Source organism: Sebastes umbrosus, chromosome 5 (genome assembly GCF_015220745.1).
Source record: "Sebastes umbrosus isolate fSebUmb1 chromosome 5, fSebUmb1.pri, whole genome shotgun sequence".
Lineage (NCBI taxonomy): Eukaryota > Metazoa > Chordata > Actinopteri > Perciformes > Sebastidae > Sebastes > Sebastes umbrosus.
The window spans coordinates 3,379,823-3,403,832 of record NC_051273.1 but is presented as its reverse complement, the minus strand read 5'-3'; the positions used below and the strand labels follow the sequence as shown (position 1 = coordinate 3,403,832).

General features: G+C 40.6%; 1 protein-coding gene across 2 annotated transcripts in view; it reads left to right on the top strand.

Annotated features, from left to right (window-relative positions):
• LOC119488368 (adhesion G-protein coupled receptor D2) overlaps window positions 1-24,010 on the top strand; it is a 104,960-nt gene that overhangs the window by 73,284 nt on the left and 7,666 nt on the right. For both annotated transcript variants that reach the window (XM_037769940.1, XM_037769941.1), the window contains one exon: window positions 8,915-8,997. In XM_037769940.1, coding sequence (XP_037625868.1) covers window positions 8,915-8,997 — 83 coding nt within the window. The remainder of the gene's footprint in view (window positions 1-8,914; window positions 8,998-24,010) is intronic.

Here is a 24,010-nt window from a genome sequence, read left to right as displayed (position 1 = left end):
CACTGGCAGAACCAACTTCCTTTATCAAATATACAGTGTATTGATTGGTACTGTAACAGTTATATACATGGTCAATTAATCAAGTGGAACCTTCTCCAGATATTTTTCAGTGTGTCAGTTTGTTGAGACAAAAGACAAGATTAAATGTTAAAGAGGGATGTCACGATACCCGAAATTTAGTAGTCGATACCAAACGCAGTGAAATTCCACAATTCTCGATACCCAATTCGATACCACGGTTAAAAACAAAACAATAAATCCTATGTACTGCCACATACACTCCTTTATTACCATTTGTATACTGGATTTTGCTAATTTATTAATAATCCCTGATGTTCCGCCAAATCTAAATTTTACAATAACATATTTGAACACATCATAACATTATAATTTACCTTCGCTCAATACTCATTTTTACTGAATCGCATAATAATGTAACTCAATGCAACCTCTGTATGTTAGTCTAATCTTCCTAACTCTCCTCCTGCTGATTTCAACAATGATTTGTTGCTCACAATGTAGCATTATCAGGGAAATTATCTATCGTCCCTGGGACAACAGGGCGCCTTTAGTCTCAAGCCCTGATCCCCAGTACCTACGGTAGAAAAACAAGTACCGTCAAGTTTTCAGAATTTTGGCCTCAACTTGGTATCAAAGTATCAGTGTCAGTCTCGTTACATCCCTAATATTAACTATGACTGTATGTTTTATTGGCCAGAGAATTAAAAGGAAAAGGACTAATATAATTTAAAATGACGCACAGATCAAATTATATTGTGATTTCTTATCGGTCTGTATGGTAATAGTACATTAATCATCTTTCTCAAGAGTTTTTGAACATGGTTTACTCTTGAATGGTCAGATATCTGGAGATCTATCTCTAAATTTGTATGCATAAATATACAAAAAAAAAATGTAGATTGCATTTCCTCCAATGCATTTATTACCTTGTTACACACATCCTTTAACCCTAAATCATTCTTCCCTAAGATCTTCTCTTCTCTTCCCTCCCCCCTTCTCTCTTTTGCTCTCTTTTCTATTTATTTAAGTCTTTGTAGAACAGAAACAAATATTTTCCTTTCTCTCTTTTTTTTATTATACCGTTTTAATGCCATGAAAAAATAAGTATACATAATTTAGCTGACTTATAGATAAAAGAAAAATAACCAAACAAAATTGAAATGCAGTTTGATTTAATTAAGGGAATGCATGTAAAACTTGTGACTAACTGCTAATGTATCTAAACTACTAATGTATAACTTTAGTCTGGTCTCCTTTGCTCTCTGTCACATCCATAATGATTTCACCTCAACAACTAGAGAGCAAGAAAGGTGAAATTTGAATGTGTGTGCACCAAGATTTATCGTCTGCATATAAAATAAATATCAGGATCATTAAGTCCAACTCTGCTGCCATCAAGCTGATGAAAGCTGGCACACACACGCAGACTTCATAATGCCTGGTGTGTCTGCCAGCGTGTGTGTGTATGTGTAAGGGATGTGATAAGGTAGATTGACTTCTAATATAAACGCTAGAGGTGTCTACTGACATCCGTATAGCAGTGCCCTTTGTGTCCCTGCCTGGCAACCTCATTCTCTCCTTGTGTGTGTATGTGTGTGTGTACAAACATACAATATTTGTATGTCTTTGTGTTTGGAAGATTACAATGCGATATGTTCTGATTCTTGATTCTGTGATCTTGTTTGCAAATGTGTGTTTGTGAAGGAGACGATTAGTTTGGGTTAGTGAGGAGCAAGTCAGTGGACCGTCAGTATATGTGTATACATGTACATTCACACTCCTCTCTCTCACAAAGCACACACACAAACACACACTCGGGCAGGTTAGCCCTCCTCCGCGCCGGCACCTGCTCCGTTGAAGGTGAAAGAAGTGCTCACTTGAGCTCATTGAAAAGTAGATGTGACAGTAAATTTTTCAGGCCCTTGTGAGATGGGAGATCTTGTTATAGCAGTCAGGATGGGGGTCAGGGCAGTGGCTGCTTGATGATTGAGGAAAAGAGAAGTAAATTCATTCTGCTTCGGGCACTTTGTCAAGTGCCAGTAGCTTACTGTTGAGAGCCACTCACCCATCACCGTGTTACGGCCCCAGAGGTCACCTCCACCGCCATAAATCTGCCTCGCCTGCTAAACCTACTGCCTTCCCCCGGCTGAGCACGAGCGGGGAGAGATGCTGCAGCTGCTGCTCGCTGCTCCTTGTAGTCACTCAAATGAAAAAAGACAGAGGGGAGAATATAGATTCTCCTTTTGATGCTGCTGATGGTGTAAGAGCAGGACACTGGGTGTGCTGGGCCACAGGGGGGATGTGTACGTTTGGACTAATGGTTGTGTTGTGTGTGTGTGTGAAAGGATGGATGGATTGCATATATATATATTTATAGCGAGGGATATTTTTTGTGCGTGTTACAACAGGGGCTTGCATGTGTTTGCATATGCATTTTGTTGTACGGTGTGTTTGTGTATTTAGCTGCAGTGGGTACAAATGGAGCAAATATGATTAAAAAAAAAGTTATTTTTATAAAATGATCACTTTATCCTGACTGTAGTGCATGAGACAGGTAATCTGAAAAAAAATCACGTGCATCTGTGTCCTCTGATGCTCCTAACGGCACGCTGCATGATTTCACAGACCGGAGGAAAACAAGCAGTAAGAGCTGATCTGGAGTCTGCTGTCCAGCTTCCGTCTGTGAGAGCCACGAGTCAATCACTCGGGAACGCCGACCAAACGGTCAAATTAGGCAGCGTTGATCAAATATGAATCAATATTCTGTTACTGTAATGCCTATTTCTTGCCTCAAATGTTTTCAGAATCATCTCGTGGTGTACTGTTTATCTGTAAAATGAGAAAGTTTGTGACCCGGCAGCCATGTTGTGATCTCTTGAGGAAATAACAAGCACCGCCCACCAGCCGGAGCACAGCCAATAGGAACGCTCTCTCTCTCTGAAATGACCTGTGATTGGTCAAAGTCTTCCATCACGGGCTAGATTTTTTAAAGCCTGAAACGGAGCCATGAGGAGGTGCAGAAGTCTCTCAGAACACTTGAATTACAATATGCTGAAAGGTTATTATGGAATTTTTGCCCAATGATGATAAAAAAATGTGCCCCACTGAAGCTTTAAAGGAGGATTTTTGCAGCTTTTCTATGTAAATCCAATTTTTAAAGACCACCTAAATAATGATGATGATGATTGAAAAACATAGATTGTACACAAACATCACAGGGACAGCAAAAGAAGACTGATGTCACAAACTCTTCTTGTAGTTGCTTTTCAAAGGTTTTTGCAGACAGAGAAATAACTAAAAGTAATAATAATTTATCATATTAACTTCCCTCTTCCCTGCACAACATGCTCATCAGTCCACACAAGCCAAACATCCACAGAAGAGTGCAGAGAGAAAGCGTAAAAAAAGAGGTATTGCAGATGACAGAAGCAAAGGGACAAAAAAGGGGGAGGAAAGAAGAGAGGAAAGAAGAAATAAAGCAAATGAAATAAAGCAAATTAGCATACAAGGGAGTCTACATACTGTCAGAGTGCAACATTTTCTATCACTCTACTGAAGAAAGTAAAAGAATATTGAAAACTCCATGTGTCACTCCAACACTTTTACCTGTTGCCGCTGCATATTCTAGCATTTGCTTAAATATTTTACACAGAGTGGAACTGTCCTGCATCACACACCCAAGTGACTGGCTGCCTTAAAGCAAGCCAAATAAAACTGTCTCCTTTAATCAATTTTGAAATATTACAATATTTTGTGTTAGCAGCAGCAGCACTCTCAAATGTTGTTCACTGCAGCTGTGCTCATTTACATACAGAAGTCAGTGTTCGTAAATGCGCTGCTAAATTTAAAAAACCTGCATGAATGCAAAAGGGTGCAACCAAAATCAGCCTTGTAGTGTTTGTGTCCAAAAAAAAAACTTGCACATAAGAAAAACATATTGCTGTAATACTCGTGGCCACAGTAGTGCCACATTTTTTTTTTTTAAATGGTGCTGATTTCAGTTTGGGCTGAAGTCCACCAACACTGGTTGATGTGGAGCCATTTTTTTCTGATGAAATGTAAGATTGTTGATTGGAAGATTTTCTTCTTAAGCGTGTTTCCAACTTGCTCTCTAGACTTCATCAGAAGTTGCTCCAAGATATAAAAGAAGCAAACGACTTTTAATACTTAATGAGGACAAAAAAAGATATCTTGTATCATAAGTCAAAAACGAATCTGTTGGCTCATGAACCATATACAGAGAGGGTCAATTTTGTCTGCAACATTTAGATTCCCAACGGTTGAAATTCTGTCACTTTTTAAAGTGTGGGTAGGACTACAGTTTCTATGCTTGGCCTCATATTCTTTCAGTCACACCAAAACAGACACCAACCATACCCAAAACCATAGGGGATCCTGTTCGGTCTTTCTAAATTGATAATTGGTATATCACAAAATTATTCATATCTTTTGCCATGTGCTAACATTTTTCTAGGATGGTGGTAGAAGTCAGAAGAAGGAAAAAAGGATCTGGTGTCTGTGTGTTTATATGTGCGTGTGATGTGTTTTGTACACATGCTTGTCCACATGTGTACAGATGTGCAAGTGATCGCTTCTTTCTGAAGTGTGTCATCGTGCACCATAATTACACCTGCCCTAACTATGTGTGTGCACGTGTATTCAACTACCCGTGTGTACGTGTGGCGAGTGTGTATGTGTGCGCACACGCCTTTCAAGCTTGTAGTGTGTGTGTGTGAGCGCCAGCCTGCTTTCAATATAGCCTCTTATTAGGTGGTGATTATCCTGCCTGCATCTGGCTTCTTTCAGCCTTTGACTGGAAGTTGGAGAGGCCAGGGGCACCCTGGGAAGAAAGGAGTGAAAACTTCCTGAACCCAGCTTTCACCCCCCCTCCAAACCCCTCAACTCCAGTGTACCCCTCAACCTCTCCAGGAACCTCCTCACATTCACACTGGCGTTTTTTTCCATAAGCAATAGGACACTCTGAATTGGGCGGAGAAATGTGTAGATGGTGCTCAGAATATGTTTGCATACAAGGATGCATGATGGAGGCCGGTAAAGATATTGTAGAAGTTACCTTCCAGTTCAGTTCTACCTGTTCTACTATTGCACTCGCTGTATCATGTCCGTCCTGAATTAACTCTGGGATTAATGGTCGACACTTGTGAAATTCTGCTTCACAACTATCCTGCATTTGTACTGTAGAAAAGCATTTTGATGTTACACTTTCTGTGTTTTATCTTGCTGGTTTACAGACTTCGTTGTTGTATCTTCTCATGGCTGTAAAATGTTATTAGTTCCAATATTTGCGACTGGATGAAATCACATTATAAAACGTTTAGCTCAAATGAAGCAATCTGATAATAACCACATAGCACTGCTATGAAGTCTAATTCCTTTGCACTTTCAGTATCACTCCGCGTCTGAGAAAAAAAACGGACTAATGTGTTGATGACGCCCCTTAGCTGTCATGAGCTATTTCATAAATACAGTAGTATTTCAGCGACCATGTTACTGGCTGCATTTGTGTGGGGTCATTGCATTTACTTAGTCACAGAGAAGTGCATTGATATGCCTTTCCTCTAATGCTACATGCTCAAAGTGAAAATGTCAACCCACAGCTTCTCTCAAGAAATTATTTTATTTTATGCACATATATTTTTTGCGCAAAAATGACCTTAGATTTACCGCCAAAAACACAGTTGATACGTTTGGCACTAATCCTTAGTCTGCCCGTTTAACACGGACACACGTACGCACACAATTTCCTGTCCCCCCTACTCCCACTCCTTTCTCTACTAAACTGACATAGCACCACTGGAAGACTGTAGATTGCAATATCATGATCTAAAAATGTACTCTGTGAAGCAGAAAAGGGACAAGGAAAAAATAAGAAGACAAAACAGAAGAAAAAGAAGAAGAAGAGATAGATAGTAGACAGGGAGAAAACAGTATGGCAGGATCCCGAGGGCCTGGCTGGGGGCTTTGTAAGAGCCCATACATCAGCTGTCACCCAATGGGCTTCCAAAGAGCCACAACAGAGAAACACAATAGACTGGACAGATGGTCCCAAACAAAACTGCAGTGGGTTTGATGCTATTAAAAGCTGTTTACCTCATGCCAGACGCCAGCAAGTGTAGTGGATGCATTGTGTGATCATTTCTGAATGATTGAATGTGTGTGTGTGTGTGTTTGACTACCAGCTTCTGGTGTTTCAACAAACTCTCTGGTGTGTTTTTAGCCACCAAATGACCATTCGTAGCTCGAGTAAGACGAGTGTAGTTTTCTCATAATTAAGATGCAATCAAAGACAACACGTGCTGGACAGTTTAATGATTGATTTGCACAACGTGGATGCCAGCCAACTCTGTAGGCCACGACAAACTTTTGGCTTATAACCAATAACCGGACAAATATAAAACATACCCCCCACCCCTCCGTCTTTCTCTGTTACTCCCTCCCTCCCATCCTCTCCCCTTCATCTGCTCTCCTAAAGAGCGTCTCTGACACCTCAGAATGATGAACTCCTTCAATGCGCTGACCTTTCTCCTTCGGACTAGTCACCCGCCCTCCTGCCCTCTTCCATGTAGATGAGACAGAGACAGATGAAGATATTTTGCAATGTGTGTGGGTGTCAGTGGGGACGGTGGGCGGGGATGTCATGCAGTGACACAGTGAAATTAGTTTTGGTGTTGGTGGATGGCGACCGACCCACCTTCAGATCAGCAGTCAACCAGGGAGATTAATCCAGACACGGGAGGCCTGTTAGAGAGCAGTCATGACAGGCCCTGAACGAGAGGAGAGAGACAGGCAGGTAGACAGACAGATGGGGCGGATGGGTTCATGACAATGATATACCTGCTGAGATTGTGTCCATATATCTATCTGTGTAACTTTCAGGTTTAACATACAGATTGTTGACTGCTGGGGACATGAATAATGTAAAGATCAAGTTTCTTCACCATGACATGTAAGAATAGCCCAAATTCCATTTGGTTCGATTTACGTGGTCTGGTGTTGCTCTAGTGCTGGGGTGGCCAAACTACGGCCCTCGGGCCATCTGTGGCCCGCTACCCGTTTTTAAATGTGCCCCAGGACATTTTTTAAGATAAAACTAGAATATGGCTTGAGCATATTTTAAATAAATTACATTGTAAGTGACTAAATTCAGTGAAATTATCTCCATCTTAACCTCTTGGCTCAACACCAGTATTCACCATTTCTGCCCGTTCTGTTTGTTACATCTTTATATTAGACAGATTTACATCTTACATTTACATTCTGCATCATAATCTCTTAAACGCTTAGGCCATGAACAGAAACCAATAAGTTCCTGTTTTAACTTTACTTATGCACCGTGTTAGAGTTAAAGTGCAGCTCAATTCATTTAATTTGAATTTAAGAGCAGCAGATACAAAAATACATTTTAATAAAAGCAATAGAAAGTAATATATGGGAACACCAATAAGCTGCTGTAATGACAGATGTTAAACTGTTGCTAGTGCTGCATAGTTATTTTGATAGAAATTTTATTTTCTATGGTACATAGAAACACTGATTTTCTTGCAGTGTAACTGGTTGAAAACTTGTGCTATTGTTTGACCTGTGACTCCTTATATTTTTCTGTATATGGCCCATAATCAAAAACGTTCAGTGCCTGAAATGTAAAAAGAGTGTCAGAAGCTGATGAACATGGTATCATTAGCCACGCTTGTCTTGCCTTCTTCGTTTTCTGCTTTAATTGGCTCCAATTTATGATTCTCCACCTTTGGGCCATCCTTTATAATCCCGTCTTGTTTCCCTCTATAATTGGTTCAGATCAGTGAATCTTACAGGTCACATAAAGGGGAGAAATCTGTGGATCATTTTTTATTGTATTTAACTTGACTCTTGGCTCACATAGACCCTAAGATACCTTTGTTTTGTTAGTTATTTACAGAGTTTTGCTCCATTTCTGCCACTTTATGCCATCTATGTTCATATTTTGAGGGAGGGCTGCAACTAACGATTATTTTCATTGTCGATTAATCGATTAGTTGTTTGGGGAAATGGGGAAAAATGACGATCAGTGTTTTCCAAAGCCCAGGATGACGTCCTCAAATGTCTTGTTTTGTCCACAACACAAGTTTGCTGTCAAAGAGGAGTAAAGAAACCAGAAATATTCACATTTAAGAAGCTGTAATCAAATAATTGTGACTCTTTTTTTCTTTAAAAAAATACTAAAACGGATTAATTGATTATCAAAATAGTTGGCGATTCATTTAATAGTTGCCTAATCAATCAATTGATCGAGGTATTAAATTATTAGCTTACTGCAATTCACAATCCTGAATAAATAATTTTAGAAGATAACTCTTATATACCGTGATGATATACCGTAGGAAGAGGAACAGTGTTGGAAATTTAAATTCAACGTTGTAGTCGTTGAAGTGGTGTGGTCCATTTCTAGGTGATGATTCTGAAATTACAGAAGAATATTAACAATTTATGAATATAATTGATGCATCCAAGTGCATGTGTGTTTGGGGGCATACAGCACATGCAAATGAATCGTTAAGACCACGTCTACTGTAGACTTTGCTGTATCATTATCCAGAACATATATGAAATAGAAAAATCACACCCACAATGTTGCGTTAAGATTTTTCAGTAGAAATATTTGAGTTGTGAAATACGCATGCAATTCTGTCTCATTAACTCAAGATATGTAAACAATGGTCTTTTATATGTTATTATGCATCGAAACATGACTTTAAGAAACCCCTGCTCACTTACTTGCTCCAAGCACGCGTCCTCGTGTGTGTAAACTGTGCATGTGTGTGTATTCAGTTACTTTTCAGTGGAGCTGAGCACTATATTTGTAGACCTAACTGAGTGTGTGTGTGTCTGTCTTCAGGTCAGCTGTCCATTCCTTGTGTTCCTGAGAGATTAGAAAATCCCTTGAGCCAAACCTCCAAAGGCTCTCATCTGCATAGAAAGGTAACTGACTCCTTCCACACACACATTCACACCGCAGGGTGTATCAGTCACTTTAGAGCTTTGGGTAACAGGGCAGTTCAGGGGGTCAACGGCGGCATTTGATCTTTGACCTCAGGACAAAAACAGACTGAAGTCAGAAGCTGAGCGATTACTGTGTTGGGTTAACACATTCAACAGCAGCAGGTCTGTTAGTCCTCTCACTCTACACAGCAGTTTGAGTCAATTCAGTTTTATTAAGCGTTCTCCCGTATTAACGCTGGAGTAGATGAATAAAAAACATGATAAACCTTCATTCAGCAAAACGTAATTAATTAATTAATTAGCCATGCACTCCTTAATACTTTAGTATTAAGCACAGTACATTAAATGAGAGTTTTCCACATTTGTGCATGTCCTGCTGCACAATGATTACTATTCATCTTTTCATTAGACCACATTTTTCCATTTCATTTTAAATTTTATATTATTAAATAATATGAATACTATTGAAATGATTTTGTTAATGAAGTAATTTCTTTTTTTGAATATAATTAGTTGCTTTTAATTATTTCAATTATAATCAACATCAGGTAACCTTTTTCTTTTTTCCAACACTGGTGTACATTTTTTTCAAAATTACCAGTATTCCCCAAAATGATCTCTTATGTAAAACAAAATGAATTACAGGGCTTAGCAGATGCCCCATTTCTCTCTCTCTCTCTCTCTCTCTCTCTCTCTCTCACACATACACACACACCTTCACACACACTCACTAATGCTTGACCGCCTGCCTCTCCACTGAAATAAACTGAAGCCTCAAACTCCCTGTTCACTCTCTGCATATCCTCGTCCCCCTGGTGGCCAACATTAGAACCACATCACACATCACCACATATCTCCTTTTACTAGTTACTTTAATTTGTGCTAAATCTAAAGACTTTTGTATCCGAAATTGTTCGAGTTTCATATGTTAATAATGTGTAAATGTTATAATGCAGGATGTTGCTGAAATAACAGTTTAATTAAATAAGAGAGAACACTTTATATGAATTGCATTTGCTTTGAGGAAAATATTGTCTTTGCCTTTGTTTATCTAGACAAGAGTAATCTGAGCATCCTTTGTGCTTTAGATCCATACAGCAAGAGGTTAAGTACCTTGATCAAGGGTACATGAGTGGTTATTTTGAACAAAGGTGAGAGTGGTAATCACTTTATCTTTGAGGTTGATCTGGTGATTCAAAGCCGGCTTTAAGCCCACTTCTTGAAACCTGCAGTCCAGTTTTTGTCAATTTAATCTCATAACATAAAACTGGGGTCTGAAGAGATACCTGACTTCTCATTTCGTAACTCTGATTTAAAGGGCTGTTTTAATTTATTTTTTTCTATCCTGAAGTAAGACATCCTTGGCTCAGAATTAAAAGTGAAAGTGTGATAAATGAAAAACAGGAGGACCACTGCTCATGTGTACCTCAGGAAATTATCACACAACTGAGAAATCATTTTCAACCATATTAAGAAAAAAAAGACTCAATAAAGAATGATTACAAGTTCATTTGAATCTAAAAGAGGCTTTATCTAAACAAACTAGCAGATTTATTATTTTTTATTTGAGACAGTTGCTACTAAAAACAGACTTTTTCAGCTTTCCACTTTCTCTCTGCCTCGTTCACCCTTGGCGAACTGCTACCCCACAACAATGTCCAACTGTCCTACCTCCGATGTGATCGAAGCTGACTCTGCTCTCCACCCAGCTTTGTTTTTCTTCGCAGCCGTTGGGTGGTCCGTGTCTCTCGCTCCCTCTCTCTTTCACTCTATCTCTCTCTCTCACTCATTGTCAAGTTCACAGCGTCTGTTTCTCTTTGAGCGCTACGGGACCCAGGCATGGTCCGAAACTCAACACCAGAGTATACACAATTAAGTTCACACCAGAGGTTATTGGGTGGAAGTGTGGTCTCATTCCACAAAATGTGCGAGTCAGTCAAAGGATAGCAGGGTGTGAGTGTTTATGTGTGGCTGGTTAGTTGGTCAAGGTTAACTGAGTGATGGGAGGTGGAGATGGCGTGCGTGTGTTCTCGGGGCGGTCCTCTGGTTTCAGCACAGGCAGGAGTGAGAGACTCTGTACTGGTTGGCTGTTGCCATTTGAGACTTTGCCTTGACAGGTTGTGCTGTCCAATCACAATCAAATATAAGGTTTTAGTGCGTGGCAATTGTTTTCAGCTGTGTTTTATTAATGATTTCATTCATGACGTTACATTGTTGTTGTGCAAAGTTGATGTAGTTTAGCTTTTCACCTGTTGCAGTGTTGGCAAGGTCAAATAGTACATGAACAGTTTAGTATTGTCTTCTTATCAGAATAAAAGCATCATACTTTTCCAGCCACCTTAGTGGATTGCTGATCCACGAGTAATGCAGCAACCCCATGCTGTGATTTTATATAAATATGACATGTCCTTAGCTTAGGATGGATATAAAATAGGGTACTTTGTAGGGATGAACCGATCTGACTTTTTCAGTCCGGCATTGCAGCAACAAATCGGTCAAAACTGAAACAGGAATTAAAAGTCCGGTATATAATGTGTATAGTATATAAACATATATTGAATTGAATAGATTGGCCCCATTGTCACTGATACGGAGTGATGAATTTTGAGTAATTTTCCAAAACATTATGACTTGGAAGCAAGTGGAAAGTAATGACAGTAAAACCAAACACTATAGTGGGAATCTGCTTTCAAACCCCAGGTTCTCATGATATATAACTATCATATTTTTTAATCCATATAATAATGTATTTAACTTTTTTTCAATCCAAATTAGGAACATAATTATATATATATACTGTATATATATTTGATAAAGCATAATTTTCCAGAGAATCCATAGGCTCTTGTGGTCCTGTTGCATAAGACATAAAAATAATATCCCTGGTTTTGCCCTGCTGAACTCACCCCGGTTGACCTTTCCAGCCTGTTGAGTGTTTCAGTGTTGGACCCGTTAGCCATAGCTCCCTCTGAGTACCATTCACACGCAATTGGGAGTCCCATGACAGGCCAGCTGGAACCTTCAATCCAACCCCCCCGAACACACACACAGACACAAATCCTCCACGGAGCCACCACTGGCCAGCCAGCCTGTCAGTCATTCAATGGGAGGGTTACTGTATGAATGTGTGTGTGTGTGTGTGTGTGTGTGTTGGGTTGGTGTTGTTGGGGCTTCCTGTTTTGGCCTGCGTGCTTCAGTCCTTCCTGGCAGGAGGACTGCTGGTGTCATGTCTGTCAGCTATGGCTCTAGCAAGACACATCAAATATACACACCTTTAATTATATGTGAAAAACTTATTATATTATTATATTCTTGCCAGAATTTTTTCATTTTACAGTAAATCCATTCCTTAAAAAACAAAACATAAAAATTAATTAATCAAAGAAAAGTTTTATAGTTTACCAAGACACTAATGACTGATTAGTCAGAAAGCCTAAGCGGAGAAAGCTACCACTTATCCTCTCTGGCTCACTCTGAAACACACTAAAAAGCTTTTAAATGACCTACCAGAACATCTACAATCATTTAAAACATTGTGTAAAACCATGTTGGAACCATTGAAAGACTCACACACATGCACACACTTGGGTGGAAAGTTTTTCATGACAAATTCTCTCGATAAGTAATTAAGAAGCTTTCTGTATACTTGTATATTGAGGGTATAAAACAACAATTCCACTTTCATTTCAGTAGATGTTTGATCAAGTATTATACACTTCCCTATTAAGAAAATATGCCCTTCACTTCAGTACAAGCGCACACGATATAATCTATTCCCTCAATTTAATTAAATCGTTCCCACATCTTGGTTAATTCATGCGCACAAGATAAGTGTACATACAGAGAGCCAGCACAGCGCACCCCGCTGCAGTCTCTAACTGGAGTGATGTTGCGAACCGTCAAGCCACAATTATGCACAGCAGATCAGCTGGTTACATGTTGTACAACCAGCATCAGACTGTTGTATAATAACTACAGAACGCCTCGTGCTTATACGTGCATATCAGACGTGTTATTTTGATTAATTATTCTACACACTTTGTTCTGCACATCATCATCAGGCATGTAGGCGAAATCACTTAAAACTTCTCCCTCCACTTATAACTCTCTCAGGACTGTCCATTCCTGCCAGTCTTTCACCCGAGCTTCACCGTTTTGGAAACAAGCCTGGCTAAAATGTTGTTAGAAGCTCCACATTTTTAATTATAATAGCCTACAGGTAGATGTGTGACTGCGATGAGCAACATGATGTGATAGAGATTGTTTGGGTTCAAAATTGTGTAATGAAGGGAAGAGCTCTGTAATTAAAGGGGGTGGAAGTAGTGAATGTGATGACTGAAAGCTATGACTGTCACAGCCTCTAATAATATAATAATGCCTTCTTTCTGATCCCACCCCATGCAGAAGTGTGCCACAGGTGGAGGTTGCATTTAGTTAAACTATGGTACGTCCAGGCTCTATTTGGTAAAAATTAGTAATGGGCGAAAGTTAGTTATAATTGTTATCATGATGTGTTCAAATATAGTTGTAAAATGTAGTTCTTGGTGAGAAACTTGAGGCGGATCATCAGAGATTATTAATACATTTGCAAAAAACAGTATGCAAACGGTAATAAAGGACTTTATGTCGAAGTACATGGGATTTATCAACTGGTATTGGTATTGACTACTAAATTAAACATCCCTACTTGCATTGAGCACCTGCCTGTGATGTGGCCGCGCCACTGCTAGAGTTACCATACCATAACACCTGAAAGAGGGGGACAAAAAGTCTCATCCAGAGACTGCAGATAGAAACAGATACCTGCTGGCTTCAGATGGCTGTAAAGAGAGTCATCAACCAAAATGTGGGAACGATTTCATTAAATTGAGGCTACAAATTAAATCTCACGTGCACAAATTAGTAAATCGAGGCCTCAATATATATGTTTTCTCTCTCTATAGCCACTCCCAGGCTCCAAAAGGTGTATTTAGGAGGAAATGCCACATTGGGCCTTTCACAGACACTATAATCTAATACTGTTTTCCACTCCTGCTCTCTCACATATTCACATATGCACAATGTAAGTGTTCATATCTCACGTACATACACTAAGTCTTGAGAGGTTGGGTATGTCTTGGAGGGGAGCGCCAGTCATGTTCCATTAATCCGAAGCAACCAGTGGTGATTGATCAATTAGCCCTGCTTAAAGCCGGGGCTCAGGCTGATCAATAGCACTGATCACCAGCCAAAGGTTTTTCATTAAGACCTGCTGCTCTGCATGAGTAGACTCCATTAGCATAGACCAAATGGGCTGCGAGGAATGCAAATACTGAAGAAAAACACACACACACACATAGGCTGCATAGTATTGGTATATATATGGGTGTAGGAGATAGGAATATATATATACTGTATATATAATCACATAATTATAGTTTGTCACATAAAGTAATGTAATGTCAATGACAGTAATGTCACAAACAGCACTCATAAACTCAGAGTGTTTCTCAAAGACACAGTGAGGAAACTCCTTCCTTGCTACTTGCTTATTCGTTGTAGCTTGTTTTGGATAAGAATAAACATAATATGAGTCATATTGCCTCGAAATAGACTTTATGGTACCATTAATGAGCGTGTCTGGCAGTATTTCCCTTCCAGCCCACTCATTGTCAGCCTGTTTGTCAGTTACCTGAACAACAGCGGATGTTGCTGTGCCACAGCGATATTTCTGATCCGCAATCCCATCGAACCCACGGGATCATCCGCAGCTTAAAACAGAAAAACACCACTGACAAACTCACCTTTCTCACCCTTTCCTAACCCGCAGTGGGGCCGAGAGCCATTGTTTCACTCAAACAATCCTCATTGAATTACAAACTGGCCGCTTGCTTTGTTCAGAGAGGCCGATGCGTAGTGCTGTCATGGGTCCTATCGTTAATGTGCCATCACTGCACCTCACATCCTCAGCAGACAACAGGCAGCGCTGAGCTTATTTCCTCCATCTGTAGGTGAATGTGTGAGCACATATGCATCTATGTGTGTGTGTGTGAGAGAGACTGACACTGTACTAGTGTGTTGGTAGATGGAGTGAATGAGTAAGAGAGGAGGTCGGCGGGTGGGTCATTGTGTATTTGTGTGTGATAGTCAGCATTAAATCGCTCAACAGAGAAGAGAGCAGATGAGCATTGTGGTGTGGGGTGCTTTGGTCACCGGAGGAAACACCATAGAGACCTGGTGACATACACACACCCACACAGTAATTCATTTTTCTATGCAGAAAAAAGGCTAGCTAAAAACTTTGAACCTATACTGTTGGGTCAAACAAACACAGGACTTTCAACCAGGAGACCGATGTTTGTGTCCCGTGTGAAACTGAGGTAACTTTGACTTGTTTTATTGCGTCAGTCGTTAGTCATGTGACTCATGAGTATCATCAGTCCTGTGAGTCGTTAGTCAGTGAAGTTAATGTCAACCACGACCGTTTCCTAACCCTACCTAAAACTGTGTTTAAAATAACCTTAACTGCAACAAATGCAATACCTTTATAAAGCCTATAATGTTCATTTTTGTTGATAGTGTTTGTCTGAGGCATTAAAATCACCTTGACAGTAGGTTCACTTTCTAGTGTTTATATTGGATTGCATTATATTTAATTCATCCAAAAAACAGATAAAACCAAGAGTGGCCATTAGTGGAGAGAATGTCTTCGAGAGGAGATGCCCAGAATGGTAACACAAACGTGTGTGTGTGTGTGTGTGTGTGTGTGTGTGTGTGTGTGTGTGTGTGCCTGTATCTCTATGTGTTTTAGCGGAAAGGAAGGGAGTTGGTCGCAGAGATACTGAGGCAGACAGGAAGAGATCATCCTGGTGTTACCATGGCTGGGGTTGAGCCCTTTGTCTCCCCAGGCCCATACATAGTGCACACACGCACAGGTTAAAGCTCATACACTCACTCACACACACACACACACACACACATGCAAATGGTTGGGGATTCCAGTGCGCACAAAGCTACAAATGAATGTGTCCTTCCTCTTGGCCTCCCAACTCTTGAATTTTTACCTTCTCAGTATTGCTTTGTTTCATTTTCGTGGTCTTAAGATTGAACCTCTTCAACCGTTTCATTCACAATGACTCATTATGTGTTAATGAAAGCATCAGATAAATGTTTAAAATATGTTCACCCTGCCTGCCCAGATACATTTACACACACACACACACTCTCTTTGTGACCATTGGCGCTGATGTCCAAAGAGTTTGATGAGTTCTTTTGCAGGGATGGCATGGCAGCAGAATGATATTTCCGTGTGTGGGTGGGGGTTAGGGATGGATGGATGGACGGATGACACCCGTATCCATCCCCACTGGGGAGAGGAAGTCCCTATCAGAACACAACAGGAAAGAGACAGAGCAAAAACAAGCGCATGTCTTTTTGGACATTAAATCACTTCCTGTAGGACTCTGGGCTGCCTCCCCCCCACCGTCCTCAGCCTCCACCTCCACCTCCACCTCCCAGCCCAGTTTAACCACCCTTTTTTGGCAGACAAAGAAATTGATCAAGCCTCTTCATCTGTGTGCGTAAAAAAAAGTGTGCATGTTCCTGTGGGTGCGTCTCCAAGGTATTGCACTGATGAGTGAAATAACTCATCAATAACAGAGAGAAGAGGCTCGAGACTCCGTCTAGAGCAACTGTATTTTTATCTTTTAACAATATAAAAAACACATTTGCTTCCAAAACAGCCACAGCGTATATACTGTATGTGATGCCGTGCAGCCCTGCCAATCTGATTTATCGCTGCGACTTGCAGATGTGATGAGTATCGTAGGATGCAAGTGCCATATAAATCCCCGCACCCTGACAGATCACAAGCCCCGAGTCTGGACCCGGTGCTTTGATCTTCATCCAGGAACAAAAACAAAAGGTTTATCTGTAGCTGGTGCAGGAAAAGGCCGTTCTAATGGCGACAGGAAAAAGACAATGACCAAAAACACCAGCCTCGCTCTGCCCGTCTTGTCATGGTTTCAGGTTGTGTGTGATACCGAATGGCTCATTGCAGACATCAGACATCTTGAGTAACGTGCATATTGAGAATGCAGCTCTCACACAATGCTGTCGTCGTCCAGGGCACAGCTGTAAAAAAAATATGACTTCCTTCCTGTAGGCAATTTCCTGTTTATGTCTGAATTCAGGTCAGGAGAGGGGGATAGTGGTCCCTACCTCACCCACCGTCATCCTTCCCCAGAGGTGACCCCAGTCCTGATGATGCAGGATGCTCTGGAGCCCAGTGTCATTATGTTGAACAAAATACCTCTCTCTCTACTAATCTAGTTTTTCAATTTCTTCTCACAAACACTCTTCATCCTCCTCTCAACACACAGAAAGAGATATATCCACATAAATAAACAGTTCTTTTACTCCTTTTAACATTGGATAACAGCCTCTTTTATCCACAAAAGACAAAAAAAAGGAGATATTTGCGTTTTCAGCTCTCCGCAAGACTTAAGAGACCCCCTCCACTCTCCCCCCAAAATTGTCTCAATTGCACACATGGATCTTCATGAGGCGCCCTGTTTGTTTCATTTTCTGCTGATTTGCCTAAAACAGGCAGCGGCCGCTGCTGTGAATGTTTAATTTAAGAGCTCATGTTCCCCTCTGTACGATATGTGGTGGGAGCACGGACGGGCTTGACGAGGGGGGTCCGATGGTGGGGTTGGGGGAAATGGGGGGTTGGGGGAGCTGATAGAGACCCCCAGGTCTCCGGGCACAGTCATTAAGATCGCTCCTCGGTTTGGAGATGAGAAAGCGTACTCGGCACTCTGGGCTCATTGAAGATGCTCCCCTGCCTACTTGGAGCATCCATTATTTATGAGTTTTTACAAATTCCAACTGACATTTATATCAGTTGTGGATGTCTGTTTCTGATTTGGCTACACTGGGTGTGTCTGTCCTCCCCCCGACAAGATGGAAATATTGGTCAAATACAACTGCTTGGTATTACAAGGGAGGAATTCTACTGTTGGGAGCAGGTTTCTTATTACTTTTACATGTGTGCTTGCTTTTTTTCTTCATTGACAGTGGTTTCAGAGTGGATAGGAAATAGACGAAGGGTTATATTTCAAATGGTGACATATTAGATGGTAACTAGTTATACGCGGGTCAACCCACAACCCGAGCGTCCCACCGGTTGGGCGGTTTCGGGTGAGCTTACTAGAAAAATATCACGGGTTCAGTCAGGCGGGTAAAAAAGTGATAAAGCAGCGTTCCAAGTAAGTTAATAACTTACAGAAACACTGCGTGCAATAATCCACCTCCTCTTCCTCGTCCTCTCCCTCTTTCTCTCTCTCTGTCAAACGCACACACAGCGAGCGCCGCGGCACAGATTTTGTCAACGTGATAGTGTTGCAATCGTGCAAGTTGCAGTCCCGAAACTTTACACGGGAGTAGTTGAGATCCAAATGAAGGAAGAGTTTGAAGATGGGTGTGGTCCGAGAAAGGGCGCCAGAAGTAGAGGGTAGGAAGCAGGGAAAAGGGGCCATTAGGCCTGGTCTCATTTGTCATTGCAGCTGGTGTGATCCCATCGTAAGATGGTCTCTAGTTTTAAATCATATTTTTGATAACACCAAAATCAATGAATGAGTCTTTGCAATGTCAAATGGCTGCTCCTGTTGCCAAATCCACTGACAAATAATGCTCCTCAGCTCTATGTGACTGTAAGTTTATCAGCTCATTGTTTTTTTTCAGCTGGCCTGTAGACTACACAGTTGAGTCCAACTACTCTCAACAAAAAGTGTTGCTTTTTATCAACCACTAGTTGGTTAACATACACATATAATTAATAATTACGTAGTAATTGATTATGCATGTTATTTTTAATGTAGAACACTGTGTGTGTACATAAATGAGGAGCACCGGACCATCAGGAAGCGTCGTCTCGTTGCCTCCTACCACCCCGACCTCGTCCGTCTGTGGCTGAGCCACTATTGATCCGACCGCTGCCCTGTGCTTTAGTGTTCAGCCTCAGGCTCCACACAGCCTCACCTCACCTTACATCACTCAGCTCACATTAGACTGTGAGCTTGATATGCACTGTTAGGCTCTGGTACACTCCCAGAGAGAGAACTTGTCAAATGCCAGTTAACATGAGCTCTACCAGAAGGCTGCCCACTTGCTGTCAATCTTGCATTGGGTGCTGGAGGCCAATTCAACAATGCTGTGCCATCTATTATGTGTTTTTTGTTTTTGAGAGTTATATTTGGAACTTTGCAGATTTGTGTTATTGTCAGTAGAACCTTGATCAGACATAGAAAACTAATGTTCATTGTTTTCTCTATCTCTGTATGTTTTCACCAATTCTGATCTTGTGGAAAAATAGTTACAGAATGGATAAAGCATATTTATTAACCTTTATTCATCTCAGGGTTATTAGCTTGCATTTTATTTTCCAGCGACCCTTTTTTGACTTTCACATATACACACAGTCTCTGAGCAGGTGTTTTGAATGCTTTGCTCAATGGCACCTTTACAGTGATTATATAACCAAGCAGATAGTGTTTGTCTCTCCTTTTACCGTACCCACTTATTTTATAGTTGGTAGTAATATGGTGTTCATGGATGACAAATATGCACTGTGTCCTGACACTGTGTCCCTTGACTTTAGAAGGCTAATGTAGCATGAAATTATTTTAAAATGTAAAGTGACTTTTTGACTTAAGGAGCTATATGTTACTCAAAATAAACAGCAGCAAAAACAACCATGCTAACATTTTAGAAATGAAAGACTGACAAAAGGGTGGTTAACCATCCAGATACCAGCCAGGAAGAAGTCTTTCATGTACTTATGATGTTCTTAGACTTTACTTCCGGACGTTTCTGAGGATGTAGTGGAGCTTGCATTCATATCACGCCTCTGTTGAAAAATAAAGCATTTTAAAAGACGGCGCCAAAATGAGGGAAAACCACTTCACCAAAGTAACACTAGATGCTCTGTCATATGCGGTAGTTGTGAGGGGTGTAGGGGTGTAACGCTACGCAAAATTCTCGGTTCGGTACGTTTTCGGTACAATAGGGAAACTAAAGAAATATGCAGAAAATAACTTCTTTTCATGTATTTTGAAAATGTGTACATTCTACAGTGGCTCATTGGCTATAATTCTTACTTTAACAGTGAAGGCACTCTCTCAATACTAACATACTGTCAATAAAAGTTAAATAAATACAAATAAATTACAGAAATGTCTGTAATGTAAATTTAATGTAATGTAAATATAACCCAGTTTCCCCCTTGGGATCTATAAAGTATTTCTGATTCTGGTTCTTTACTGCTCCATCATAAGGCTCCGACCTGTTGATCATTCCTCAACTGAGCACGTTCATACAGGGCAGGCACAACGGACACACGTGAAGGCACATTGTAGCGGGGATACAGATTGTTTACAATCGAGTGTGGTCGCACATGCAGCAATAAACACATAGAGCATTAGTTATCACTACAGTCTGAATCTGCAGTGGGAGACTTCCTGAACGCCGTGGAGAGAACGATTATCGTCCAGTCTGTTTTTGTTTTGCTCAGCTAATCGACACATTCGGGCGATGCCGTCGTAAATTAAATGTTTGAAGTGTATCCACAGATATACCCGACTTCAGTTTAACGGTGTCGGCATACAGCTTGACACAAATCATTGTCCATTGAGCTTGATTAACCCGGACTAACATTACAGTGCTGCTACAGCTGAAAGAAAACACCTGGTGCACTGCCAAAACTTGCCAAGTAAATCTCATACTCCATAATTTCTGTTCCACGTGTGTGAGTAGCAGACATAAATGGCTGTTTGGGTCACAGGGCATATCAAAAAGGATGTCGCGGGCCGAACCGAACGTCCTGTACCGAACGGTTCAATACAATTACACGTATTATTACACCCCTGGAGGGGCAGTAGCTCTGAATGAAGTGGGAAGGCCGTTCAGCGATTGGGGAATTTAGTCGGATTGAAACAATGACCCGGTTGGGAATCTGAAGAGGCAAAGCACAGAGCATACACTGCCATTTAGGGCTGGGCCGAGGTCTTGTGGTGTGGGCTGCAGCTGCCTGGCCAGGCATTATCCAACAGAGGTCCAGCCAACACAAAGCATGTACACACAAACCTCCTTCCTGTTAGCCCCCCAGCCAGAAAGCTAACATTATTAAATAGAGGTGAAAATTAGTGATTCAGTGGAGCAGATCCAGGCCTTGTCAGGTTGATCAACGCCAGCTCAACAAAACCAGAACTTCAGGTGACGAGAGGCAGTCTTTTCCCTGTTACACTTAACTCCTGGCCCCTCGAAAACACAGATGCTGACGGGATGTTCCCCAAAGATCTTCCTCCGGGGCCCACACCTCCTCCTCCTTTTTCATAGCTATATGTTTAAGTCTGTGATGTTCATTTATAGGAGCCTCTATTACAGTGTTATTGCTGCCTCTGGCAAAGGACCCAGCCTCTTAAGAGTCCTCAGTAGCTTACAGAAACTGTTGCTGTCCCAAAGGAGGGACAGCAGACTAAATAATCAGTTTCCCATCACAGTGACAGTCTGAGAACAGCTGTTTGCAGCTGAAGGCCTGCCAGCGATTGTCCGTGGTGCTCTGAAACAGAGAAGGAACGAAAGGATGTGTGGAGGGGAGGGAAAGATGAAAGGGAAGTTTTTCTCTGCTTGATTCAGTCCTCTTAAGGGTTTGGATATTGATCTCACCAACAGAACTGCAGATGTGTATATGTAGAGACGCATGCATGGATACTTACATCCACCTGCGGACACATCAGCAGAGACACGCACTTAGTTGAAGCTGAAGCTTTTGTTTTTCTCATAGGTATGGAATGCAGTACATTCAAGGATATACAGGATTTGATTTATGATGCAGATGTACGTCTTTATTTGTTTTGCAACATTTATGTAGCACTTTGCAGTAAAAAAACAAAAAAGCTTAAGACTGCAAACAAACAGTGATGTTAAAGCCAGTTCAATGAAAACTCTTACATTAAGGCCAGTCTGTAAATAGTGTGTTTTTCAAGCGCTGTACATCATCTGCTCAGGCATCTGGTTGGAAATGCACAGGGCCTTGATGGAAAGCATTCAGTCTTTAGTAAAAGCAGTGCAGGCCAAATCATTTGCTGCCTTTGTTTGAGCAGGACATTCCTCTCAGCTCAGTAATGTTTGCACAAAAGGCATCATTAAGTATGTGTCTGTGTACTTCAATTTATTTCTGTAGATAAATAGCTAAATAGATCCTTATATGTGAGTAGTTGTAATTAAGAGCAAGTGGACCCAAACGCAGGAGACAACAGGCAACAGGAACTAAGGAGAAATAACTTTTTCAGTGTTTGTGCACATACATTTGGGTATCTGGAGCCTAGTGCCTACCAACCCAGAAAACTATGAACAAAGTCTGTTTATTGTGGGATCAGAAAACATGATTCAACAAGCCATTCAGATGTGGCTCCCCTTCCTATGTCACATGCCAGCACATTCTCACTCACTCAAATACCGCTGCTTGATCAGTGCCCCTTGGCATCCGAGACTGACGCACGGTGTACCCCTCTAAGATTACTTTTGGACGGATACGTCAATATGCTCGTTAATGTCCTTTCAAAATAAACTTAAGTTTTCATAGGAAGTTTTAGGCAACACAACCTTTTAGTTAGGGTTAGGAAACAGTCGTGTTTGACGTTAACTTTACTGACTATAGCGACTCACGTGACTCATGGGACAGACGATACCGACGAGTCACGTGACAAAATAAGTCAACGTTATTTTTAGTTTCACATGACACGTGAACACAGGTCTCCAGGTTGAAAGTCTTGTGTTTGTTTGACCCATCCACCACCCCTCCCGCCAGCCCTGAACGGACTCTCACGCTATTAATACTACGTCACTAACTCCGAGTTTATTCTCACAAAAGTAGATGAACGATAGTACACATATTGAGTATGTAGCGCATAGTATGCGATTTCAGACGAAGCCCGTGTATTAATCACATTGTCTGGACACAATAACATAATAACACCATAACTTGTGGGGGATTTGCCTGACATTTGGGGACAGAAATCTGGTCTCAAGAACATGAACCATTTATTTTAGAGTTCATACTTAGTTTTAGGTTTAGAACTAGAATTAATGTGAGGTTAGGGTTGGTAACACATTTTACAGGTCTGCAAATTTCATGGTAATTAGGTGATAATTGGCAAGTAACCTTTGGAATTACTGCCAAATTATCCCAATATTTACCTCAAAATTTATCGAAAATTACTTTATTATGAACATTATTTAATAATGATATGCTAAAATAGCATATAATTGTTAAAATAGGGCCCTTAGGCTTGAGAAGCAGCTGTGCGCTGCTCTTTATTGGAGCTGGAAAACCAAAACTAATAGAAGACTCTTCTGATCAGGCACAAATCTCCCCATTGTGGGACTTATTGTCTACACAATGTAACCTGGTAGTTAATGTAATTATTCAGGAAATACTTTTAAGGAAATTTCAAATAAGTTATTTACAAATTATTATCTATTTATCAGCAGACATGTAAATGAAGCATATCAATTAACTTTGCATTCTATTCCTGAAAATGTATTAAATAAATTACCAGCTATTGGGAAATAGCAGAATATAACTATTAAATAATATTTATAATAGAGTAGTTTTCGATCAATTTTGAGGTAAATATTGGAATAATTTGGCAGCAATTCCAAATAAATTTCAAATAGGTTACTGGCTAATTATCACCTAATTATTATAAAATTTTCAGACCTGTAAAATGAAGTGTTATCTTACGGTTAGTATTGTGGTCAGGCATGTAGCATTTTCCAGTAATTAGGCTCCAATATTGTCACAAAGAATTAGTTTAAGTTGTGTATTTGTGAGTATTTGTGTCTCTACTTTTGTCAAAAGGTTATGTTGTAAGTTGTAGTACGGCCAATAGAAACCATTTAGGAAAAAAAAACATAACTAAAATACTTTAGATGTCTACTTTGATTAACT